Source organism: Equus quagga, chromosome 22, assembly GCF_021613505.1.
Source record: "Equus quagga isolate Etosha38 chromosome 22, UCLA_HA_Equagga_1.0, whole genome shotgun sequence".
In the NCBI taxonomy this organism is placed as follows: domain Eukaryota; kingdom Metazoa; phylum Chordata; class Mammalia; order Perissodactyla; family Equidae; genus Equus; species Equus quagga.
In genome coordinates, this window is record NC_060288.1 from 31,391,041 (window position 1) to 31,417,197 (window position 26,157).

The 26,157-nt window shown below is 35.9% G+C and overlaps 1 protein-coding gene across 3 annotated transcripts in view; it reads left to right on the forward strand.

Moving 5' to 3' along the window:
• The window catches only part of GPM6A (glycoprotein M6A), a 311,513-nt gene that overhangs the window by 259,601 nt on the left and 25,755 nt on the right, over positions 1-26,157 (forward strand). For all 3 annotated transcript variants that reach the window (XM_046648751.1, XM_046648752.1, XM_046648750.1), the window contains 2 exons: positions 4,013-4,205; positions 19,050-19,206. In XM_046648751.1, the coding sequence (XP_046504707.1) occupies positions 4,013-4,205; positions 19,050-19,206 (350 nt within the window). The remainder of the gene's footprint in view (positions 1-4,012; positions 4,206-19,049; positions 19,207-26,157) is intronic.

A 26,157-nucleotide genomic window follows, 5' to 3' on the forward strand; every position in this document is an offset into this window, starting at 1 on the left:
TGTTGGCCTCTCTTTTCAGTTATCTATCTTCCATGCTCTTTTTCTTGTTGGTTTAGTTTCTTTTCTCTTTCCCTTTATTTATTTTGGTGCATTTTGAGGAGTGAGCAAAGGCAAAGGCTTATATTTATCTCACAATGTTTAAATGGAAGCAAGTTATCATATATTTAATCTTTTTAAAAACTGAGAGTATCTCAAGAGCTTCATTTTTTTTGAAATTTTTGTATTAGGACAAGTCAATCTATTCCCCCATAAACATTGAACAAATGCTAATGTTTCAGAGTGTCTTGAAAAGAAAATCTTATAATTCTTTTCATATTTTTTTTCATGTGAAAGTAAAGGCACAGTGTTAAGTCATTTAGGAAAAATACACCCAGGAACTGGAAATGAGAAACGCTTCCTTGTATGTATTAGAGCATGTACGTTCTCTGTTCAATGTTTGAACAACTAGCTCTATTTGGGAATCAATGGCTTTGTTCTCATAATATCTAGTCTTGAAAATTTTTCCTGTGCAAAGTAATCATGATTATTTTTATAGAGTTTTTCTCAAGAAAGTTATTTTCTCCAGTGCCAGCACTCCACTTACTATGCTTTCACTGATACTCATTTAATAGGGTGGTTTCTCACTTGAGGTGCAGTAAAAGCATGGTGATGGGTGGCAGCAGAGTCCTCAGCCTTAAAGGATGGTTGTTGGGAGCATATCCTGGGCCCTGGAGCATGGTTGCTATGGTGACTCTGCTGCTCTGCCAAGGCTGCTTCTCACTGTGGGTGGAAAGAAGCTCCCCTGCCAGCAACTACGTGGGATTCTGGCAGCTGGAGAGAATACTGAAATGATGCGCTGCTTCCCCAGATGGGAGTTCTGAGAGTCTTCTTTTAAATCCAGTGGGCAACTCAGGCCCTGCGGAAGAGCAGGGGTAATTAGGATCTAGCCCATTACAAGTCCAAAATGTGTGTGATGAGATACTTCAAGATTCTTACTTTGAGTAAAAGTTTTGCAGAGGATCAGGGCTTCAATTGAAAGATTGTAGCCTTACCTGGAAGTAATGCAGGTTTTGAGGAATCTGTATTTGTCAATAGGGGTAATATAATTCTCAGGCATTTATTTATTTATTTAATTAATTTTAATTTTTTTTTCTTCGAGGAAGATTAGCCCTGAGCTAACACCTGCCAATCCTCCTCTTTTTTCTGAGGAAGACTGACCCTGAATTAATGTCTGTGCCCATCTTCTTCTACTTTATACATGGGATGCCTACCACAGCATGGCTTGCCACGGGGTCCCATGTCCACACCTGGGATCCAAACTGGTGAACCCTGGGCCGCAGAAGCAGAATGTGCACACTTAACTGCTGACCCACCCGGCCAGTCCCACTTCTCAGGCATTTAAATGGGAGCATTTAAATAAGGAGTAAAAGAAATATTTCCATTTAATTCGGAGATCTTAAGCTCATTCTCATTCAGGAATGCCTATCACCTCAGAGTTGTTGATTTAGGTTTACCCAGTATTGAAATTTGTCTCATGTTTTTCCAAATTTAAAAGACACTAGTCAATTAATGCTATAGACCATGACAGTAACATCTCCTTCCATTTTGCGTATATAGTCTAGGTAACTAGGCTTGCTTGCACGGAGGCTAGAGTTGGCCCATCTAAACCACAATGGAGAAAATGTGAAATAAGTAGAAACTGTAAATTAGAAATTAGTAATAAAAGAAGTCCTCGATGGCAGTTTTGGTGGTTATCTATTCCCACTTCATTTACTCCTGAGCTGTTCTCATTCAGGTTTTACCTTTACTCTCTTAGAAGCTTTAGGTCTGGGACGCAGCAAAGGTAATCCCTGTCTATGAATTTGAAGTTTGTTGAATATGATAATCTGGTTTTGACACTTCAATGTCTGCGGTAGAAATCTAGAAATCCCCTACACCTGTATCAAGTTTTTTAAGAATGGTCGGAGAGAGAAATCACTAACGAGCGGAATTTGAGATCATGGGGCTATTTGGGGCACTTTCCAAAATTAGATGTAACTCTTCTTTGGGCTCCTACTAACTTTGTTTCTTTTCTTGTCTTTGTTTTTAAATAATCAGTAAGATGGCAATTTTATGACATACAGAGACAGATAGTCCAAAGATTTTTCTGCTACCCTGTTAATCTCCACCCAAAAGTGTGTTTAACGGCATTCAGATACTACACACACCGGTCTCATCCATCTGCTGCTGAAATTTCTTCCCATCAAGTGAAGTGTCAAGCTGTTCTAACCTTTTCTACTTCTCCATGTTTTGTGTGTGTTTGTGTGTATGTGTGTATGTGTCAGGAAAAGAATGTCCACGAAATTATTTGGCCCCTACAAGCAAGAACTACGGAAGTGGGGAGGTGTTCAGACTTCTTTTTTATCTCCTTTGGGAATGAGATGAACCACGATTCTCTTAAGAAGGCCCGTTCACTGATCAATATTAGAAGAGCAGACTAGCCCACGCTCTGAATACAAAGTTACTCTACACAGGAACTTTGCAATGATTGCATGTATCATAGTTGCTATAAACATATGCATTCCAGATGAAGTACACACAGATCTTCCTATGATTTAAGTACAATCAATAACAATCCATCTCCCAATCCCCTTTGTTATTTGTTTCTGAAGAGGAGCAAAGTCAGTCATGTGGAGAGTTTTTGAGGGGCTTCAGCATTATAAAAAGAGATTTGATCAAGAACTTCCAAAGGAACAAAAGTAAGAGGGAATTTTTGGAATAGGATATGCATGGCGAAAGGGCAAAGGACAGAGGTGAACAGAAGTGAAACTGAGAGCATCTTAGGAGTGCCTCTTACCTGTCCTCCCTCTTACCTGAAGTATCCTTTCTCGCCAGTGGCTGGCACATAATATACGGTCAGTATTTCTTATTACATAGTGTATATATACTTAAGCATTTCTATTTAGTCTCTTAGAAGAAGATATCTAGCAGTCACCTAGAAAATTCTGACACTTATTTTGAATATTGACAATCATGGTTTTCTGATATCTCAGACTAAATATTTAAACCCATCTTTTTTAAAGACTGAAGTGATGAAACTTCAAAAAGCAAAAATGATTACTCTGGTTAAAGGATTTTTGAAAATTATTCTACAGTATGATAGTAGTTTACATTAATAATGGTTAAAATTCCATCTAATATCAGTAGATGTAACGTTACTGAGTAGTCACTCTATGTCATGCACTACTTTATGTATTAACTCATTTAATGCTCACAAGAACCACTAAGGGAAATTCTTACTGTCATCTTTTTACAAATGAAGAAATCAAAATGATAAACTTGCCAAAAAACACACAGTGGTGGAGTCAGGATTCTAACCTGCCTGGTCTCTCTTTTCTACTGTGACAGTATCTTTCTCGTTTTTTTTTTTTTAACATGCACCACAGCAAGAAATAGATTTTGCATTATGAGTCACTACAAAAATGACGTACATAAATATCTGAACTCAAAAGATTCTGAAATGATTTGTCTTACCACATGCAATGGACTTGATATTGGCTAGTCTATGCTCTTTCATTTTTAAAAATTGCAGGTCAAAGTTCACTAAACTGGGTTCACACACAGCTGACGGGGTTTGAGTCACTGTTTAAGTGCCACAGCTACAGGGAGTTCAAAAGAGTAAGTGTCATTGAAATAAAAACTTAAGCCTGTGAAATTTGACAGCAATAAAGTTAAGATAGAATGATATGCGTGCACGTGTGTGAAGATTATTGTAGGAAGTCTGAGTGGGAAGGAAGGGCTTCTGTTGGTTTTGGGGTAGAGGAGGAAGCCGTCAATGGAAGTAAGCATTCTCTTGTCTGTGGAGGTTGGGTTTATATTAAGAAACGTGATTTTTATACCCTCCAGGGCAGCCTAGGACTTGATTTATGTGGTTGACCTGATGTCATCTATAAATGCAAATATACCCACCCTTAATGCTGAAGTTTGAAAAAACACTTCATTAGTTTAATAAAAAATATTAATTTTTAACTTTTCTTCTGTTGGTCTCCTGTAGGGTGTTTTGAGTGCTGTATTAAATGCCTGGGAGGCATTCCCTATGCCTCTCTGATTGCCACCATCCTGCTCTATGCTGGAGTTGCCCTCTTCTGTGGCTGCGGTCATGAAGCGCTTTCTGGAACTGTCAACATTCTGCAAACCTACTTTGAGATGGCAAGAACCGCCGGAGATACACTGGACGTCTTTACCATGTAAGTCATTCTAGTACTGCTTCTTATTTTGAGAGTGTATGTACACATTGCTGTGTGTCGAATAAATAGGAGTATAGAGTTAAGTGAGGCAATGTTTTATATGAAGAAAAAATTCTCTTAGGGTATGTGTGTGAGTCAAAAGGACACTGACCTTTACCTTGAATACAGACACATAGCGGATCAGAGGTCAATTTAATCTGGACTTCATCTGTGTTTTAATTTGACTGTGAAGTTTTATCCAGCATTCAGTTACCATTAAGTGGAATACTTGCATTTCTCTTGCTCTTCTAATATGAGCAGAGGCTGTTCTTATGGAATAGAACAGAGAACAGAGCCAGGTGTAAGTGTAGATTCTGCTGCTAATTCTAGGAAAATCACGAGAAGTCTATGGGTGCTCCCACGTTTTAAAAAATGTTAATTCAGCCATGAGTATGCTATCATCTTCCTTTCCCTGCCTCACAGAAATGATGTGACTAGCCAAATAACCATTGCAAAAGGTTCTATTGACTTCTGTAAACGATTAAATCATAAGAAATATTGAGCACCTTTTTGCAAGCACCAATGATGCTTAAAATGTACATTCTACCCATAAAATGTAAACTCCTGGGGTCGCTAAATTATGGTGGCATTAATATTTTTTAAAAAGGTAACTCAAATATAGTGTGGAGGTGAAAAAAGAGGTTACTGTTCATGTGTTAGTCCCTTGTTGCCTAAAATTACAGAGAACAAAAGGTAAGGGTTGAATTATAGAAGAATTTGTTTCCAAATAAATTCCCCATTCAGATAATTTATTCAGTGATTTGATGCCAACAACAACAGTATAACTCATTTATGGCACTTTATTTTGTAATCCCAGCTGATGGTAAACTTGCATTGCATTAGCCACTGTTGCGTTTGCTGCCTCTACAACTTCTTGCATTTATTTCATGCTTCTTGGTACTTTGTGATTATAATGTTTTTATGTTGCTTTATTTTGTCATTCTAAATAAATTTAAACCTTCTTAATTTATATATACTTTTTCTGGAATAAGATCCTTTTGGAGTTACAAATCTTAGTGCTCATATGACTGGTTAGAGTGGCTTTGGCTTTTACTCTTACAACTCCGTTGAAAAGAGGTTAATCACATTTCTTATCTATCCAGGGCAGTTCCTGCTGACCTGGTGTAATGTAACCTAAGACCCTAATTTAAGACAACACTTGGTCAGCCCGGACAACTTTCAAAGTAGAAGACAACTTTCTTCCATCTCCAGTATCAGAAAATATATCATATTGCTAAATTTTTCAATAACCTATTAGGCACAGGCAGATTGTCTTGAAGGAAGTATTGCTAATAAATTGTGTTTGTTATTTTATTCGTTAGAGTTGCTGATTTCTGTGAAAATTAAAAGAGAAAAGAAGTGGACATTTCTATCAAGTAATAGAGCAAGAATTCTCTACTTTGGGGAGTAGAGCACATACCCTTGGACAGAGTACCTAGAAAAATTTTTAGGAAAAGGAAAGTTGAAATATTTATGTTTATCTAAAATATTGGCAAAAAATTTGAGAAATATTGGACAGAAAATAAGAAATAAAACAAAGCAGGTGTGTAGAACTGGGAAACCACCCCCAACACACACACACGCGGTGATTAAGAGGAGGAGGATGGTGATTAGCCACTCCAATTAAGAAGTGAGATTATTTAAGAATATAGTCCCTAACATTGAAGTATCAATTTAGAGCTTTATAAATGTCACTGACAAATAGAAATGAAGAATTAATAGCAAGTTTAAAAAATGATGACCTAAAAAAGGCAAAGGAATTATATCACTTTCCTCATATTTCCCAGTGTAACTTTATTTTGCAAATTAATTCTGAAAAATTAGCACCATCCATTAAATTGAATTCTTTAAGCCTGTAGTAGACAGTTGATCAATTTTCATTAAATTAGTTGTATAGCATGAATTGATCCTTGAGAGTTTATAAATCATATCCACCATTTAGAATATAATTAAATTATCTGAAAATGCTTTGGATTATTGCAGGTTGGTTTGCAGAGAGCCTTAAGAAAATGATTGCATGGATATATTTTAATGTGATAAAACTGACATTTTCTTTTTAGTTTTATCTCAGCCTACACTGGACAAAATATGTTTTCACTGTGCATTATTTTAAGCTACCACAGATGTCCTTAAAATCTACAGATTCTCCATATTTAGACTATATCCAAATTGCTAACTTTAGTTAGAAGTTTGTAAGAAATCGTAAGTTTGATAAGTGGCAAGAGATGATCATATACATCTATCAGAAACCAATTGTCAAGATATTTATTCGACGTTTAGAGAGAAAATTTTAATATATCACAGAGCTCTACTAACGCTTTGAAGGAGTAGTATGTTTGGGAGTTTAGAAGAGAAATCAGAGATCATATGATTAATTTGGTAGTTTTACCTTTGGTCTGTTATACTGGAAATTAAATATGAAATCAATAATGCATTTTTGGAATGGGAAGAATACCATTTTGATTGGAATAAAATCGGCAGCTCCTGCTATCTCTCTTTTCATATTTCAAATAACTAAAATTCCTTATATTGACCCTATGGAGCTACCAAATGAATTAAGACTCCCTGTCAGCAAACAGTTCATGAAAACACAGAGGGGAGATAGGTACCGTTAACTACTGGGTACAATTAGTGCCAACTGACAGGTTCAAAGATCACTTAAAGGTTTAGAGCAGGTGGAGATTACCCAGGGAGAGGCTGCCTTGCAAGGATATCAGAGGCATAGATAGGTGAGGGAGGAGCAGAGGAAGTGAAATAAGGAAATATAAAGCACAGGTGAATGAGAGATGTGTTTGCTGGCAATACAACTTGCTTGGAAATAAGCTAAGTTTGGAAAAGAATGAGTAAGAGAATGTCAAGAAAAGACTTGTTGACCAACTTCAGTAATTTACAGAGAGTCTATATTTTTCTCCACAGTTCTCATGCTTGATTCAACCAAATGAAGCACTCCTACCTCATATACTTATAAAGGAAAAGAAGCTTGTTTACTGGATGTGTGAATTAAATGATGAAACCAATGGCCCAAGCCCCTGGTTTTCCACCTCTGGTCCTCAGGATCTGAGGAGTTACCCCCTTTTTTATCTCAGCTTCTCTCTCTCTGTCTCCCCACTGTCTCCCGCCTCTTAAACATACACACATATCTCAATGGGGTCAATATCTCCAAGTCTACGTGGATACACATGAAGGGCAAGCACACCAAAATATGACTATTACATTTCACTAATCATCTGTCTAGCAGCAAAACTTACTTCTTATAAATAAGTTTGCAGTTAATCTTCAGTCTCATGCAATCTACGTTTTAGACATAGAATTCTAAATGCCATCAGCTCTCACCAATGGAAGGTGATCTGATGTGTAGCTTCTATGTCTTTGGCTGATGTTGCCCAATAAATTATTTGGTCATATTCAATTTGAGATGTGGAGAACCCTATAGAGAGAGAAAAGTGTGAGCTCAAGATTTTGTGACCCACTGATAGATTTTAAGTATCACTCTATCCCTCCTCATCTACTTGGTTTCCCAGAAGTTTTTCGTCCCTTAATGTCAGTTTAGTCCTTCAAGTCCTTGGTTAATTGTTGGCTCCAAATTGTTGTGGCAATGAGTGTGAAACTCAACCCACTGCTCCCACTGGGGGATACTCCTACATTCTAACCACAACTTCTATTCATTTGGCATAGCCATTTAGGTTCCCTCAACACTGGAAACAGCTCACTGCTCTGCCAATTTCTGCTATGTGTTGGGGAAATCTATGTTCTGACTTGGAATTCAGACTTACTTATCTGAAAGCCTCTTGGCAAGGTGTTATTATTGTGCTCCCTAAGTTTCACTTGACTAAGTAAGCAAGAAGTAGGGTAGGTATTTTACTTCTGCAAAGCAGATTCATATAGGACAATGAAATATGGAAACTAGTTAGAAAATTAGCTATCAAAAAATCCAAACCTCTAATTTTGCTCAGTGATTTGGCTCCTTGAATAACTCTCCTGAGAACTGAGCAAGGGACAGCCTTATTCACAAATATACCTCCCTATAATTTATTAGACAGACTGTGTTTGGGTTTTGACAAATTATAGTGAGAGTCCAGCATCTGGTTCCGCTGATTTCCATAAAGAACATATTTTATTTTCAAAATTTTATGACTGTAACTTAAGGTGAATGCATCAAAAACTGAGTTTACTAGACAATGAATTCCTTGATATTTAAGGCACACAAAAAAATTAATCCCTGTTTGCCTAAAACAAAATCAGTTAGTGAGCTCAGATAAAATAGATATGTTAGTTTTGCTTTCAACTAACCTCGTATGTGTATAAATCTCTAAGTCTGCTTGTAGTTCGTGTTTATTCCTTGGAAGTTAATGAAATAGGAAACAGAAACTTAATGAATGGGAGTGAGAAGGGAGAAGAAAGCAGGAACTGATGACAAGACAAAGCCAGTTTCATAGGCTGACAGAAATCACAGCAGTGTGCAAACCATCTGTTCTGACCTAGGAGGCTGACAAGCCAACCAGATTGCTGAAGTCTTCTACTCATAAGAAGTTTGAAGATCAGACAAGTTAGTGTCAATGTAAGATTATTGATTAGTCTTGGAGAGTCAAAAATAATTTCAGTTCTAGCTAGAACTTGTGTTAGAAAGTCATTTTGAATTCTTAAGTTCTGATATAATAAACAGTGAGCATCTCCTTAGGCAATATTTCAGCCACACCAGTAGTTCTCAAATGAATGCTTTAAATTAAAAAAACCCCTCTAATATAAAACAATGACAACAACAAAACCAAGTTCATAAACCATGAGGATGTTAGGGGCCAGCCTGGTGGTGCGGCGGTTACGTTCACACGTTCTGCTTCTTGGTGGCCCGGGGTTCGCCGGTTCGGATCCCAGGTGCAGACATGGCACTGCTTGGCAAAAGCCATGCTGTGGTAGGCGTCCCACATATAAAGTAGAGGAAGATGGGCATGGATGTTAGCTCAGGACCGGTCTTCCTCGGCAAAAAGAGGAGGATTGGCAGCAGTTAGCTCAGGGCTAATCTTCCTCAAAAAAAAAAAAAAAAAAAAAAGAGGAAGTTAGATAGAGAGACCACATAGTGTGGTGGGTAAGGACACTAAGCCTGGGGCTGAGCTCCTCAGGTTTGTTCCATGTGGTCTCTCTGCCCCTTTCTTTCTACCTTACTTTGGACAAGATACTTAACCTGTCTGTCTCAGTCCCTTATGAGTAAGAGGGACCTACTGATACTGCCTACTTCCTAAGGTTATTCAAGGATAAAGTGAGTTGACATTTTAAAACAATTATAACACAGCTGGCACATAATAAGCACTATACAACTGTTTATGAACATGATGGTGATGATAATGATGGTGATGATAGTGATGATAATGATGATGATGTCTTCCTTGAAGCTGTATCATAATTTTAATGCCCACTGTCTTGCTTCCTAAAGTCTGTTTGTTCCTGGACACACTCTACTTACCTTATAATACTCCTACTGATGGCTATTTGACTAGAGCCTATTTACCTTTCAGCCAAGGTAAGCCACTGAGTAAGTTTCAGATTGGATTAGAATTCAAAGATCTAATTTCTATTCTCTTTTCTAACATCTAGGGAAAAAGCAACTTTAGGAAAAAATATTTACAAATAGGAACATGATGTTTTCATTCAAATGGTATTTGAAAGGTTATCAGGTAGATGGAATCTTGCTTTGCTTTTTGTGGTTCAAAGAGCGAGATTTGGGCCAATGGATTCCAATTTATTGGGAAATAGTTTTTTGGCTCAGTGGAAAAGAACTTTCCAAATGTCAGTGTTTTCTAAAGAGTACTTGGGCTGCTTTGGAATGTAGTGATTTGCCTGTCAGTGAAGGTATTCCGACAAGGCTGGCAATGAAATTTCAATTCTGAGATGCTTGCAATCTTAATTCACTTGCCAAACCTTGGCTTTTTTTTTTTTTCTAGAAGAGTTATCCTAGTGTTAGTGCCTATTTTGCTAATTGGGTGAATGTGAGTATCAAGTATGGAAATATATTTAAAACTCCTTGAATTTGTTATACTTCTATAATACTCTTATTTTCAAATATGCAGATATCTTTTTTCAAGCTTATCCTTTGTCTGGTTTGTCTTTTAATGAATTAATTTCTTCAGCAAAAAAATACTGGGTTATACAGTGTGCCAATCCCTGGGCTGATCTTTACAGATAGAAGGTAGAACAAGACAAATTCCTTTTCCTCAAATTTCCTTTTGACATAGGAAAGATATATTAGCAAAGTGCCATCCACATCAGACTGAACAGACAGGAATCAGAGAATGATAGTACTTGAGCTGATTTCTAGGATGCATCCGGTTAATGAAATAGACAGAGTGGAGGAGCTGCAAGAATTAATGTGATATGGTCTTGGTATAGACACACATGTAAGTACTTATGAGTACAGATAAACTTATGTCCCTACTCACATTTTTACCAAAAAACTTTTAGGTGGAGTGAAAGTTAAAATTTACGAGTGAACTAATTTGTAAAAGTTGGAAGAAAATAGAGATTAAGATTTCACTTATTATGGTGCAAAAAGATATAAACAATATAAGAAATCACAAAGGAAATGATTTATAGATTTGACATAATATAAATTACATTTTACTCAAAGTATTATTAAAAAATATTCAAAGATATGCAAAAACTGAGAAAAATATTTACTGCTTACATGACAAGAGTTCTTAATTTTAACAAATGCAGAATTATTTCAACAAAAGACACATGTTCCAGCAGAAAAATTGGCAAAATATAAAAACATATTTCACTAAAGAATACAAATAATTAATAGCTTGTAGATGCATGTTCATCCACACACTAAACTAAGAAATTAATTAAAATGATATCATTGTTTTTTACCTATCAACTTAGAAAAATTAAATGATAATACCTAGTATTGGGAAACAAATAGAGAACAGACTCTCTTTCTTATCAATGCATCTTTATTTTGGTACAGACTTTCTGGATATCATTTTTACAATACATACCTTAAAATATTCTTAGAATTTATCACATAAAACAATCTACACAATGAAAAAAGATTTATCTAAAATGATCATTGTTACCATGCTGTTTGTAAGAGTGATGCATTAGCTTCCTATTGCTGCTGTAACAAATAACAACAAATTTAGTGGATTAAAAAAACACAGATTTATCATTTTTTACAGTTCTGGAGGTCAGAAATCTGAAATGAGTCTTACTGGGCTTATTGAAATGGGCTGAAATCAAGGTATTGGCAGGGTTGCCCTCCATCTGGAGCCTCTAAGAGAGAATCCATATTTTTACTTCTTCCAGTTTCCAGAGGCCACCTGCAGTCCTTGGCTCATGGCCCCCTTCCATCTTCAAAGCCAGCAGCTTAGCATCTTCAGATCTCTTTCTGAATCTGACCCTGACTCTCCTGCATCCCTCTTTCAATTATTAGGACCTTTGTGATTATGTTGAGCCCATTCAGATAATGCGGGATAATCTCCAAATCTCAAAATCATTAATTTAATCACATTTGCCTAACCCCATTTACCAAAGTAACATATTCGCGGGTTCTATAGATTAAAGATGAAGCTCTGCAGGGGGCTATTATTTTTCCTACCACTGAACAAAAGTAGAAAATTGGCAAAATATATCATGAAACTTTCAAATGGTAGAATGCGCCATAATCTTTAAAAAATATCTTGATAAGCTTATGTAACAGTTTAAAATATTCATAATATATTGACTAAAAGTGAATTTGCAAAGCAGTATATAATAATCATAACTTTGGGAATTAGTTATAATTCTTATGATGAAAAAACTGGGAAGATAAACAGTGAATAGTCTGTGTTTTTCTGCTTTTATTTTCATTTTTTCTACAATGAACATATACTACTTTACTATCAGTAAAATAGTTTTTTATAGAAACTTTGTCAAATTTGAAAGTTTGTATTTAGAGAAGAGGTTAAGAACTTTCATCAAGTCCTTAAGCAGTAGGCTAATGTGGATTGTTACTTTGGAAAGTGAAAGTAGTTCAGTAAAGGTCAGACTTCTTAATGATTCTCTGATATTTGACCTTACCGTGGACATAAAATCAGTGGCATCATGATCAGAGGTTTATTAATGCATTTTATTGACAGAGCATTGACATAAAACTCATTTTATAGATAACGAGTTTAATTTTCCTACTATCATATTTGAAGTTATTTCTTCTGTTAAGTTCAAATATTGCGTGTTTATTAAAAAAATTACTTTTGTGATAGAGGGATTCAAGCCAGTAAGATAATGTCAAATATATTATAATTAAAATATTTTGATGATTTTAAATTTTGAAGTGCATTTTGGAATGTAAGATTAGGAACTGTCCATCCTCAGATTGTTTGAGGAAAAACTAGGTAAGACTATTTGAACGTCAAGAAATTTAACATTCAGCTTCAATAAAGTATATGGATTGTGGAAGGCTAGGTAATGACTCTCAAGGATATCCAGAACCTAATCCCTGGGACCTGAGACTTACTTCATATGCAAAAGGGATTTTGAAGTTGAAATTAAGTTAAGGATCTTGAGGTGGGGTGATCCTCTTGGATTATCTGAGTGGGCCCTAAATCCAAACACAAATATCCTTACAAGAGGGAAGCAGAGAGATATTTAACCAGAGAAGAAGGTAATGTGACTACTGAAACAAGGTGCTACTTATTGACTTTGAAGATGGAGAAGGGATTGCTAACCAAGGAAAGCAGAGAATGAAGCTCCAGAAGTCCAGAAATTGAAACATATAAGGACATTCTTCCCTAGAGCCTCCGGAAGAAGTGAGACTCCGCCAACACCTTGATTTCAATCTAGTGAAATTGATTTCAAACTTCGGACTGCCAGAACTGTAAGAAAATATATGTGTGATGTTTTAAACCACCAAGCTTGTGATAATCCGTTGGAGTAATCATAAGAAATAAATTCATAGCTAGACCTCTTTATTGTAATATTTACCACCAGATGTCTTTATAGAGTGTATGAGCTAATTTTTGAAAAGATAAAACCAAAGGATTTATGATTGCTATGTAATTGTCATCAATAATTTACAATTATACTTCCAGTGTAAATGCCAGACTTGAAGTACACATGAATTCTTATTAAATTAAACATGAACTTGGAAGAAGTGATGCCAGCAAAATGGTGCAATAGGAATCCTAATGCTTGTTCCCACACAGAAACACTCATTTATCAAGGGTGTTATAACATATGGACCAATATATCTCTATTTCCAAAGCCCAGTTAAGAAATCACAGTTCCCCAGGCAAGCACAAAGCCAAGAACAGCCACATTGAAATGGGTAGGAAGGTCAATTTCTCTTTATCTGAATCAGTTTCTAACACCAAGCCAGTACAGCTCAGTGCCAGTTGAGAATACCCTGGCTCATGACTTCTCCCTTAGGGGGAAAGAGAAAAGCAGAGCAAGTATCTAGTGTTCTGGCTTTTCCAAGGGCTGCCCTAGGAACAGGTTTCTGTCTTGCCTCATTGGGAACACTGACAGAACTGGTGTCTTTGGATGTCTAGGGTTCACTGAGAACAAAGAAGAGTAAGGAGCAGCTTGTTGCAGTGGCACAGCTCAGCATGATTGGGAAAAAGTACACAGCTTGAGGATTCTCCCTTGGGAGAGAGAGGAGGAGTTCCAGTCTAACAGATGTCAGAGGGACTGATATGTGTCTTTTCTAACTCAGAGTGGTGATGGGGAGCTGGCATACTTTAGATGCTCAGTGGCCACTGAGAACAAGAGAGATCTGGTCAGCTTGCTGATGTCAAACCAAAATTTGTAGTGTCACAAACAGTCACCAGAAGGAGTAAGATTATGAGTTCCTTAAAAAGAAACCAAGAAGCCTCTCTAATTGAGAAATTGCACACACAGGTCTTTAGAAGTCATGTCCCCCCACAAAAGGTTTCAGAGGTCACCAGAATGTCTAACCAAGCTGATTAGTGAGGGTCTTCTTCTGTATAAAGCTAGTTCCTTAAAGACTAGAAGAGATAGCTGCTTTTTTTCAAATACACAGGCCCCAATACTGAGTTACAAGACACCTGATGAAACAGGGAAACATGGTCCAAAAAGAGAATAAAATAAATCTCCAGAAACTAGTCTTAAAAAAATAGAACCATATCAATTACATGACCTAGAATTCAAAATAACCATGATAAAGATGCTCTGTAAACTCAAAAAAACAATGCGTGAACTAAATGAGAATATCAACAAACAGAGAGAAAATATGAAAAAGAACCAAACAGAAACTTGAGAGTTGAATAAATGAACTGAAAAAATTCCCTAGAGGGGCTCAAAAGAAGATTGACAAAGCAGAAGAAAGAATCTGCAAACTCAAAAGCAGGTCATTTGAAATTATCCAGTCAGAGGAACAAAAAGAAAAAAGAATGAAAAATAGTGAAGAAAACCGAAGGTACTATGGGACACCATAAAGTAAACTGATGTACACATTCTGGGAGTCACAGAAGGGAAGAGAAAAAAGGGCAGAAAGCTTATTTAAAGAAATAATGACAGAAAACTTTCCAAATCTGGGTGAGGAAATGGACATCTAAATTCCAGGAGCTCAGTGGACTCTAGCTAGGATAGATTCAAAGAAATACACACCAAGACATATTATAAGTAAACTGTCAGATGTGAAAGACAGAAAAGCAGGAAGAGAAAAGCAACTCTTTGCCTACAAGGGAAACCCCACATGACTTTAAATGGATTTCTCGGCAGAAACCTTTTAGGCCAGAAAGAGTGAGATGATATACTCACATTGCTGAAAGAATGAAACTTCCAACCAAGAGTATTATATCCACCAAAACTTTCCTTCAAATATGAAGGAGACATAAAGAATTTCCCAGATATGAAAAAGCTGAGGGAGTTTATCACCACTAGACTTGCCTTACAAGAAATGTTAAAGGGAGCCCTTCAAGCTGAAATGAAAAGACTTTAAATAGCAACACAAAAGTCTATGGAAGTCTAAAGCTCATTGGTAAAGGTGAATGTATAGACAAATGCAGAATACTGTAATACTGTAGTCATGGTGCATAAATCACCTTTAATTCTGGCAGGGAAGTTAAGACAAAAATGTTAAAAACCTATAACTAAAAAAAGTTAATGTATACATAATATAAAAAGACATAATTTGTGAAATCAATAATTTAAAGTGGTGGAGGAGAGGAGTAAAAGTTTAGAGTATTTGTTTGTTTTTTTTTTCACCTGGGCTAACAACTGTTGCCAATCTTTTTTTTTTTTTTTCCTGCTTTATCTCCCCAAACCCCCCCATACATAGTTGTATATCTTAGTTGCAGGTCCTTCTAGTTGTGGGAAGTTTAGAGTATTTGTGTGTGATTGAAGTTAAGTTGTTATCAGCTTAAGTAGATTGTTAACTATAAGATGTTTTATGTAAGCCCCATGGTAACCACAGAGAAAATATCTATGAAAGATACGCAAAAGAAAAGAAGAAGGGAATCAAAGGATGTCACTAAAAAAATATCAATGAATTAGAAAGGAAGACAACAAGGGGGAAAAGAGAGCTGTTCTTCCTCCTCACACCCAAGGGGAGATTCTGTTCCTTGCGTCCTCCAGGTTCTGGTGGTTGCAGGCATTGATTTGGGTCCTCACTGGTTTGAGGCCACATCATTCCAATCTCTGTCTCTATCTTCACAGTATCTTCTCTTCTTCTGAAATTTTATTAAGGTGCATTTAATGTATGTATTAATTTTGAGAGCACTAACATTTTCATGATCCTAACCAAAAATATAGATACCTTTCATTGTTCAAGTCTACTTTTTTGTCTTTCAGGGAAAGTTTTGCAGTTTAATTCATGTAAATTTTGAACATTTCTTGTTAAGTTTATTATTTAACCTTTTGTGACCACTATAAACCAAATTTTCCAGTGTATCTTCTAACTGGTTATTATTTGTCTGTACAAATGCTATTGATTTTTTGCATGTAAATTTTATATCCTGCTACATTGCTGAGTTCTCTTATTATTTGAATTAGTTTTGTCACTGATTCTCTAAGACTGTCCAGGTACACCATCGCGTCATCTGCAAACAGAGGTAGTTTTATTTCTTGTTTTCTAATTCTTATGTCCCTGATTATTTTTCCTAATCTAATTGAATTGGCAAATACATCTAGAAGAAGGTTAAATAGAAGCAGAGATTATGCTTGATTTCCTTGTTCCTGACTTTAGTGGGAATGCCTCATTGAGTAATATTTTGGGTTTAGAGTTGTGATGTTTATATATAAATGAAAACATCCATCCATTCTTATTTCTCAAGAGTTTACTAGGAAACAGCAATTTTACTAACATCACTTGTAGATTGAAATGAAAACAATCGTTGAAAGACTGTGTGTGTTTGTACATTTATTTTAGGTCATATGGAAATGGGCTCTGGTTCCTTCTTTGAACCGAGAAAGTTGCTTTTCCTTTCAGCTTCTGTGTATTCTGATGTTCCAAGTTGCTGCTTTTGCTCACCTGAATTCTTCTACTGTGGTTGGTTAAAAAAATGCTTCCCTCCAAATATATTCACTTCCTAATCCCTGAAACCTATGAATACTACCTTATTTGGCAAAGACTGATATTTACCTTATATGGTGTAAATTGTCATCAAGTTAAAGATCTTGAGAAGAGAAGCTTATCCTGGAATATTCAGGTGGGCCCTAAATCCAATCACATGTCTCTTTATGAGGGAGAGGCCAGGGAAGTTTTGAGAGAGACAAACTCAGAAACCAGTGCAGAATTCAGACGTCACCTGGACAAGATGATCAAAATTTGCATCACTACTGAGGGGCTTATGGACAGAATATGACCCATATAGAATTCTAGCCAAGAAGGAATGATCTTAACCAAATCATGAGGAAGCAGCAGACACACCCAAAAGGAAGAACATTCTGTTTAATAAGGAGGGAGTGGGGTTGCATTCCTCAATAATGTTAATGTCATAGAGACAAAGAAAGCCTGTGGAAATGCTCCAGATTAAAGGACACTACAGAGATGTGTCAAATAAATGCAATTATTACCCCTAGACTGGATCCCGTGGTGGTGGTGGTGGGGCCACTATAAAGTTCATCATTGGGTCAGTCCAACTGATAAAATTGGAATACAAATGATAGGTTTGACACAAGTATTATATCAATGTTCTATTTCCTGAAGTCTATAACTGTGCTGTGGAGAACCTCTCTGTGCTTCTATATAATTATCCAGAGAGAGGGAGAGACATATAAGAAAACAATAAAGTATATGCTATTAAATGTTATAAAATATGTAAAGGATGCACAGTTTTTCTTTGTACTATTCATTTTCTGCCTGCAACCTTTTTTGTGAATTTGAAGTGATTTCCAAATAAAAATTAAAATATATTTAAAAATGTCATTTTAACCTTTTATGGAAAAGCCCATTAAACCAAATTGTTTATGATGTCAGATTAGAGCTGTAAGTTGAAATCCTCAGATTCTTTCACATGCATGACGGACTTGTGCAATTCACATTATCTGCCCCATTGCCCTTGACAAATAGAATTGTGCAATATTTAGATTTTTCACAGAGTGGAAATCAGTCAGTGAACAGTTGTACATTGGACATTAGCAAGCTCTTCTTGCTCTTTTTATATGCAACAAATTCACTTATGCTAATATGTGTATTATTTTAAAAATATTGTCATAGCATCCAGAGTTTCTAAATCTCCATCAACATGAGCGAGCTTTTCATTCCCTCATTTCCCCTCTTTTATAAAGTCAACAGTGTCTCTCTACCATTTGCTGCCACCTTATCTACTCCACCCACTCTAATTAATGAGAAGAGAGAGTAAAAGTAAAGCTTGACAATGTGAAATAAAGAGCAGTTTTCTTACAAATGGATATCAGGACTGCAAACACAGAACTAGAGCTAATACATATACCTCTCCACATACCGTAGCCACACAACTAGTTTGGTTATAGAGGCAGCAAAATTGATTAATTTATGATTTTTTCTTTACAAAGGGCTTCGGAGTTCCCATGTAATTTTTAAAACAACAGAAAAATCTATCTGTAATTTATAGACAATACATGTATCTCTTCCTCTTAAATACAGAGACACTCGATTAGGAGAAAAGAAAGAATACCTCCCCATTCGTCTATGGGATTATGCTATATCTTGGCTCAGGCTCAATTCCATGTAATACCCATTAGCGATTCTGCCTAGAATGCTTGACTGTCAAAATTATAACTTACCTATAAAACTATAATTTTTTCATTATTAACATTATCATCAGCAGAAAATATTAGTGATGGTTTACAGTAAGTGTGAAATAAAATACAATTGCAGTTGACTATAATAACAAAAATATGAGGTAGTCATTTTATTGAAAATGAATGCTTCATTAACCAAAAAGCTTTTTTCCTCTTTTAATATCTTTTAAAAACTCAGTGTTATATACATAAATCTTTACATTTGATATTTTGTCATCAGAGAAATTATGTAAATTATATGATTATTACTCTACTTATCAAATGAATTTTAGGAAATTCCTTTAGAAACCTGATTCACTGCTTATCCAAGACTACCTTGGTGTGAACCAGGAGAGGGGGAGCCTGGGAGGGAAGACGAAGAAACTTACAAACATGAAAAACCCTTGTCAACAAGTACTGGATGTGGCAGAACAAAATGTACATACAAACGTTAGGCATATAGAGCAAAAATGTTTTTAAATCCAGCCTCCATTATGGACATAAATATTCTATAGCTTTCATTCCGAAGGAACCAGGAGCATAGGAGAATCAGTTGTTGCAGATCTGCCATGAAGAGTTATTGAAATAAATCGCTTTCTTCTCCGCCAGGATTGACATCTTCAAGTATGTGATCTACGGCATCGCAGCTGCGTTCTTTGTGTACGGCATTTTGCTGATGGTGGAAGGTTTCTTCACAACTGGTGCCATCAAAGATCTCTATGGGGATTTCAAAATCACCACTTGCGGCAGATGCGTGAGCGCCTGGGTATGTTATTTGTCTATGTTCAGGGTTGAATGTGAGTTTATTATTGTTCAATAGCACACAGGTGTTTGTATTCCTCTGCCAAGAAGGAAAGTATTTTTTTTTTCAACACTGGAACATTTCCTCCTGTGATGGCTGTCTTAAATCTTAATAATATTATTTTTTAAATTAAGATTATACCATGTGAAAATTCAGTTCAAATTCTCAAATCATATGCAACACAGCTAGTTTTGTTTCTAGAGGCAGACTGATTTAAAGGGCTTTGGGGTTCCTGTACGATATTTAGAATAAGAGAAAAATCCATCCGTAATTTATAGACAATACCTGTGTCTCTCCTCCTTAAGTACATGTCTCTGCCCTTTAAATTTGGGGGGAATTATATCATGTAATTTCTGTTTAATATTGATATAAGATAAGAATTATACTAATTTAGGTTTTAAATTCCTATAATATCTAATGGGGAATCAAACTTGTAGTCACGCTCTAGAGCGAATGCAATGAAGACGATGCCTGTATATTTATTAATACACAAGAGTGGAGAGAATTGAGTAACACGGTTGAAAGTACTTTTGCATGTTAATGCAGAATGATTTTCCTAAAAAGAAACACTGGTGCTTCCATCTTTGACTAATGTGTTTTTCTTATTTTTCCAATGGTATATAAGAACATGCATTTAATTGCAGCATATATTTAATATTAAGTAAGATGTCTCTAATAAAGAATTATATAATTTATGTCAACCTTACAGAAAAGTTCAGAAATACCTGTTATCCATCAGACATTATTTTTTTTACCAGCTTGTAACAAGTTCTCTTATGCTGCTCAGTGTTGGTAGTGATGATAAGCTTATAAAGTAGCTTGCTTGTGTTGTATTTGTAGTTGTCTCTGGAATAATTTCTTGTGAGACTCATTTCCTTTTTTTGGACACTGCTTATTATAATACCTAAGTTTTTAGGATCAGTAATGTCCAATTGCAGATCTGGAGGAAGTAAAATTAAAGGTCTTGGATTAATTAAAAAAATAAAATATGACTATTCAGTGGGCCAATTGTCGGTGCTACCTAAGCAATTTCTCTATTAAGAAGGCAAGTTCTGATCTTAGATTCATTTATGTTCTGCCAATAGAACATAGTGAATTCAATTAACCAAAGGCTTTTTCTTGTAACCGGGACAGTGTCATTCTAACACCATCTGTGGACCTTAGCAAGTCACTTAACTCTTCTGGATTGCAGTTCACTCACTTACAAAATGAAGACGTTAGATTATCTCTACAGCTCATGCCAGCTCAAAGAGTCCACGATTCCAAAGCACTAGCGGAATGGTAGAGAAAAAGGGTCTCCAAGCACAGTCTTACCAGTGGGAGGTACCCTTTGCCAGGAAGAGTACAGGTGATTATGTTGTGTCATTGAGAACGGCAAAATCGCTTCGTAGGATTCTATGCAGAAGTAAAAAAATCATGGAAGAAAATGCACATCTATATATGGTTAATAATTACTTGCTTGCCATTCAAACCTCCCAAAGATATCTCAAATAAGAAATTTTAAAGCAAAAACATGAGCCGCATTTTTTTCTAGAATAGTAACGATTGTGTCACCAGTCCTACTCAACAGACCAGAAGGGTGGCAGCAGCTGCGTGGGCTCCCCCAGAGGCTATGCAGCAGGGAGCCAGCCCCCCAAGACGCCCCCACCCACTCCTTTAGCACCCTCTCTGCACCCGGGGAATGAGCAGAACTGGAGCAGAAGCAGAAGCTGCATTCTTGTGCATTTTGCAGAAGTAGCAATGCCACATAGTGTTTGAGGGCTCGAGTTGTGCCCTGGCTACGCCACCACTGCCTGCGTGGTGGGACGGGTTCCACCGGCCCAGAAGTAAATAGTGGTGGCTGCAGTGAAGCAGAACCCTGTGACCCTCCCTCCCCACCAGACCCAGCTTGCTTATCACACAAAGCCTGTGGCTCCATGAAATCAGAGGGGAAAAAAACAAAAGAAAGTTTTATCAGTCATCCTCTCCTGCTACATGTCTTGCTTTTTTTCTTATTTCCATTCTGCTGTTTTTTCTTCCCCACTTTGTAGATAGACTGTATCTTACAGTCTGCTTCGTGACCTATGAGTTCACCGGTTAGCCTGTTGCATCAGTCTCCCTTAGCTTTTAGCAACGTACTTTTGACATTAGATCAATTGCCTTTCTATTCAGAATACTGAATACTATTAAAGGGTCGAATAAATTTTTTGGCAACAACCATGTTATATGAAAAACTTCCAGAATTAGTACTAAAAGAAACTTGTTATTCTATCTCTCTGTGGTATATAAAAAATAAAGTGGTTACTAACTGAATCTACATCAATACGAATGCAATTAATTTTAAAGCAGCATTGTATCGCTGAATAGAGGATGCTAATCAATATCCTCTTTTCTTAATGAATGCTTTTCTTAATGAATGCAGAACTTGATCTGCATGATGTGTTTCCTCCCATGCAGTATCAGGACCAACTCAATTTCAAAATTTTAAGTGCTGTCATTCAAAATCCTAAATGTGAGGCACATAAAACACAAAAGTGTGGTATTAACCTTTGGGAGTGGAAACCAATATTAACTAGTTTATTAGGACATTGTGTGAAAAGTTATTAAAACGTTTTAAGCAACTAAATTTATTTAAATTAAATATTAAATGGCACCAAGTTGACTGCAAGTCAAACACATGTCATTAAACATGAATTTATTTAGCTTAATGAACATAGAAATATTTGTTGCCTTTGAATTTCTTCCTCATTAAATTTTAAACCAAAAAAATTATTTATTCCACTGAAACTTGGGAGGCATTTGACGTCTCACATTTTGAAATCTTAGGATATTTCTTGCTCCCATCACCAAGTTTTCTTATTTCTAAAAGTTTCCCATTACTGTTATGACACCGATATGGACCTCGTATTTCTCTCTGCTTGTTCTGACATTTCCAAATTTTAAACCCAATAGTTTTGAAATAGTAGGGATATTAAATGTACTACTCTCTGTGGAAATTAACTCTCTTATTTTCCATTAATCTACCTGCTCTCAAGGTTAAATAAAACAATGAAAACTTTCGACAGTATGTGTATTCTTTTGCTAGGGCTGCCGTAGCAAAGCGCCGCAAACTGAGTGGCTCAAACAACAGGAATTTATGGTCTCACAGTTCTGGAGGCGAGAAGCCCAAGATTAAGGGGTTGGCAAGGTTGGTTCCTTCTGGGAAGAACAATCTGTTCCTCCCGCCTCTGGTGGAATGCTGGTGATCCTTGTCACATTTTGAAATCACCCCCATCACTGGCTTTATCTTCACACAGCATTCTCGCTGTATGCTTGCCTGCGCTCTGATTCCCTTTCTAAAGGACACCAGTTATCCCAGGTTAGGGCCCACTCTAATGACCTCATTTTTAATTTGCTTATGTCTGTAAAAACCATCTCTCCAACAAAGGTCACATTCTCAGGTACTGAGGGTTAGGAATTCATCGTATGAGTTTTGCAGGAACACAACTCAACTCATAACAGAGCGCCTTATAGCAGCCACCATAGGCCACACAGTGTTTAAAGCAATGAACTTGAGCGGATACTATCGTTACCCCCATTTTACAGATGAAGAAACATATTGTATTTATTTACTTTTAAATACCTTTCCTGTTAGCCTCAGATATTTATAGATTTTGACCATGGCATATTAGACTAGTATTTATAAGACGTAGTCTATATAGTTACCTTTAAATCTATTCACTATGTCCTACCTCACAGTTCATTTTCATAGCTTAAATTTAAGTTTTAATCATACGTCTATAATAATAGTAGGTGATATTTGTTAGGTGCTTACATATTCCACTAGCTATGCTATACACTTTACAGAATATGCGGGCATTTAATCCTCCAAACAACTGTGTGAAGTAGATAGAGTATTACCCTCATTTCACAGATGAGGAAACCACCACCCAGAGAAGATAAGCACTTCCCCAGGGTACATGGTAGGTGGGGGGCCAGATTTGAATTCAAGCATCTGGCACAGAGCCCCTGTCAATAACCCAGGATCAAGATTTGCCTTGTCATTTTTTGCTTTATTTGGGATAACTTAATACGATAATTATCTAGTTGTGAGGGTTGTTTGTAATTCTCCAGCCACTTTCTGTTTTCCATTTTGTTGAGATCCTTCATTGACAACTAGAAAGTTCCTTCACTGCAGAGATGTTCTCATTTTAACCTTTGCTTTTACCCACAATTGTGAATTGACTCTTTTTCATAATACAAGGATGCTGTGTGGAACATGCAAGAACTCAGTAGTCTAAGATACTTTTCTATTTTGATGACTAACTATAAAAATCTTAAGGTAACTTTCTAAGTAAAGTTGTCATCAAGGAACTTTGCATTCTAGTCTGTCTCTAAAATATAGTATTTTTTTAAATTAAATTTGAAAAAGTGTCACTTGATCCAAGATTGCCAAGACAGAGTTCCTGGAATAAAGCCTAGTGTCTCTCTCAAATCTAAGATGGAGAAGGCAGCATTGTTTTTTTCAGATTATAACAATACACTTTAACAATGGTTTCTCAGTAGGAAAAAAAAAAAGGAGGAAACAAACTGCTTCAGGCATAGTGGTAATATTTAGAAAAACTGTTTCCAAAAGCATTGCATCCTGGAAGAAGGAACCAGGATTTCATTTGCCACAGGTGTCTGAAGTACATCTCACACAGTTTCAGAACTCAACTGGACAGCGGACCAATCTCGACGTGACCGTTCAGATATTAACAAGGCTGGCACATCAGTTATAGGAAAAAAAGAAGACACAGGTCTCATTCTTTTTCAGATTTTGGGCATCAAAGGTGACAGGAGACTTGTTAGCCTCATACAATGACATAGACAAAATGGAAACATTTGTTGTAAAATGTAAAGCTTCTAGTGTTAGATTTTTAAATTCAAGAGACATAGCCCCTGGAAATGAAAACTTGAAAAAAAAATTTGACTCTTGTGGATGCCTCTCAGCTCACCATAAGCCATGATTGGAATTCAATCCAAATAAAAATAACCTCTCAAAATGTTAAGCCAAGGTTTTGTTTTGTTTGGACTTTGTTCTTTAGATTACTGAAATCATTAAAATGAGTCTTCTGCTAAACCTTTTTTTTTAATTTGTATGTTCAGTGGCATTTTAATTCTCATTAGACTTATCTACATATCAAATCATCCTAGGGTATAATTTTGAACCATTTGTGGCTCCTTATATTTTTTAAATCCTACACTATTTTTTCAAAAATAATTTTTTAATTGTGGAATAGTTTTAGTTTTATAGAAAGGTGAAGATGATAGAGTTTCCATATCTATTAAACCCAGTTTTTCCTCTTATTAACATCTTACATTAGGATGGCACATTTCTCACAATTACTGAACCAATATGGAACTGTTATTATTAACTAAAGTCCATGCTTTATTTAGATTTCCTTAGTTTTTACCAGATGTTCCTTTTCTGTTCTGGGATCCAATTCAGGATGCCATATTCCAATTAAGCCACCTTTCCGTAGGCTACTCTGACCTGTGACAGTCTAAGACTTTCCTTGTTTTTGATGACCATGACAGTTTTGAAGAGCGCTAGTTAGGCATTTTGCAGAATGCACCTCAATTGAATTTGTCGGATGCTTTTCTCATGGGGTTTTGGACTTTGGGGAGGTACCCCATGGGGAAGACTAAAGAGGTAAAGTGTCTTTCTTGTCACATCATATCATGTATATCTAAAGTACTATTATTGAGAAAGAAAAAACTAAAGACGTGAAATAGCACATTATCTGATCCATGGTTTCCTAAACAAAATAGTTCTATTAAAAATAATCATGTTAAAATATATTTTTTCATAACCTGCACATAGCAGTATAATTCTCTATAGACCTCTATTTTCCTTTCATAGAATACTCAAAACCTTCAGTTTCTGATTTAATTAACATAAATTAAGTCTTAGAATTTAATGCCCATTGAAAATTTCTGGGGGACTATCTCCATAACTATGAATTTGTAATTTCTACTTATAAAAATACTTTAGTTTAAATGAACTCATCTATAGGTATAGGTTTTCAATCAAAGTTTATAATAAAGCTAGAAATTCCTCTTAAGGATAGAAAATGTTCTCAAATTTATAGATTTTTGTGAATCCCAGTGTGATATCCTGAATGCATTCGCTCACCGTAACTGCAGCTACTAGGAGTAACCTCAATTCTATATATTTAGGTGACACTGCCTAAATAGAAATACAATTTTTTAAATTGATTCATTTGATTTTAATGTGCCAAATATTTCCATACATGTAATAGTTATAATTTAAATAGGCCACTAGATGGGGGATGAAATAAAAATCGTGGATTACAAATGGTCTTTTATAGTATTGCTTGGTTAATGGATACCTCTCTTTTCCAATAAGGAGCTTTATGCCCACTGTGCTGGGAATAATCTTGAGGCAAAAGGTATGTATTTTTATATTTGCATTTAGACAAAAAGCAAGAGTTATATATTTTTCTGACTTTGGCTTTAAATCAATAACATTATGCAAAACATATTTCACCACATTTTTGAGATTCTATTTGTGTCTTTCTCATTTTTAGATTGACTACTATAGTTTGTTTTAAAATTCTTTATGGGGAAACTAAGTATACTAAGGATGTAAAAATTAAAAGTTCACTGAGGAATCATTAAGCCTAGCAGTATTATTTTGGGATCCTTGGTCAAAAGAACATTTCTCAGACACTGACAGTATAATTGATATTAAAATAGCATTCACTAAAAGAAATTTCCTCTACAGTAATATTTTCTGGAAAAGAATATATTCTACTAGGACAGTGATGCTTTTATTTTTAATATAATTTGATTTTATTTGAATTCTGCTTTCACTTGAAAAAGTAAAATCTCTTTGGCTGAATTTTCTTAAGATCTGTTACAAAGACTGAGGGACCATGCTGGGCACTGCTG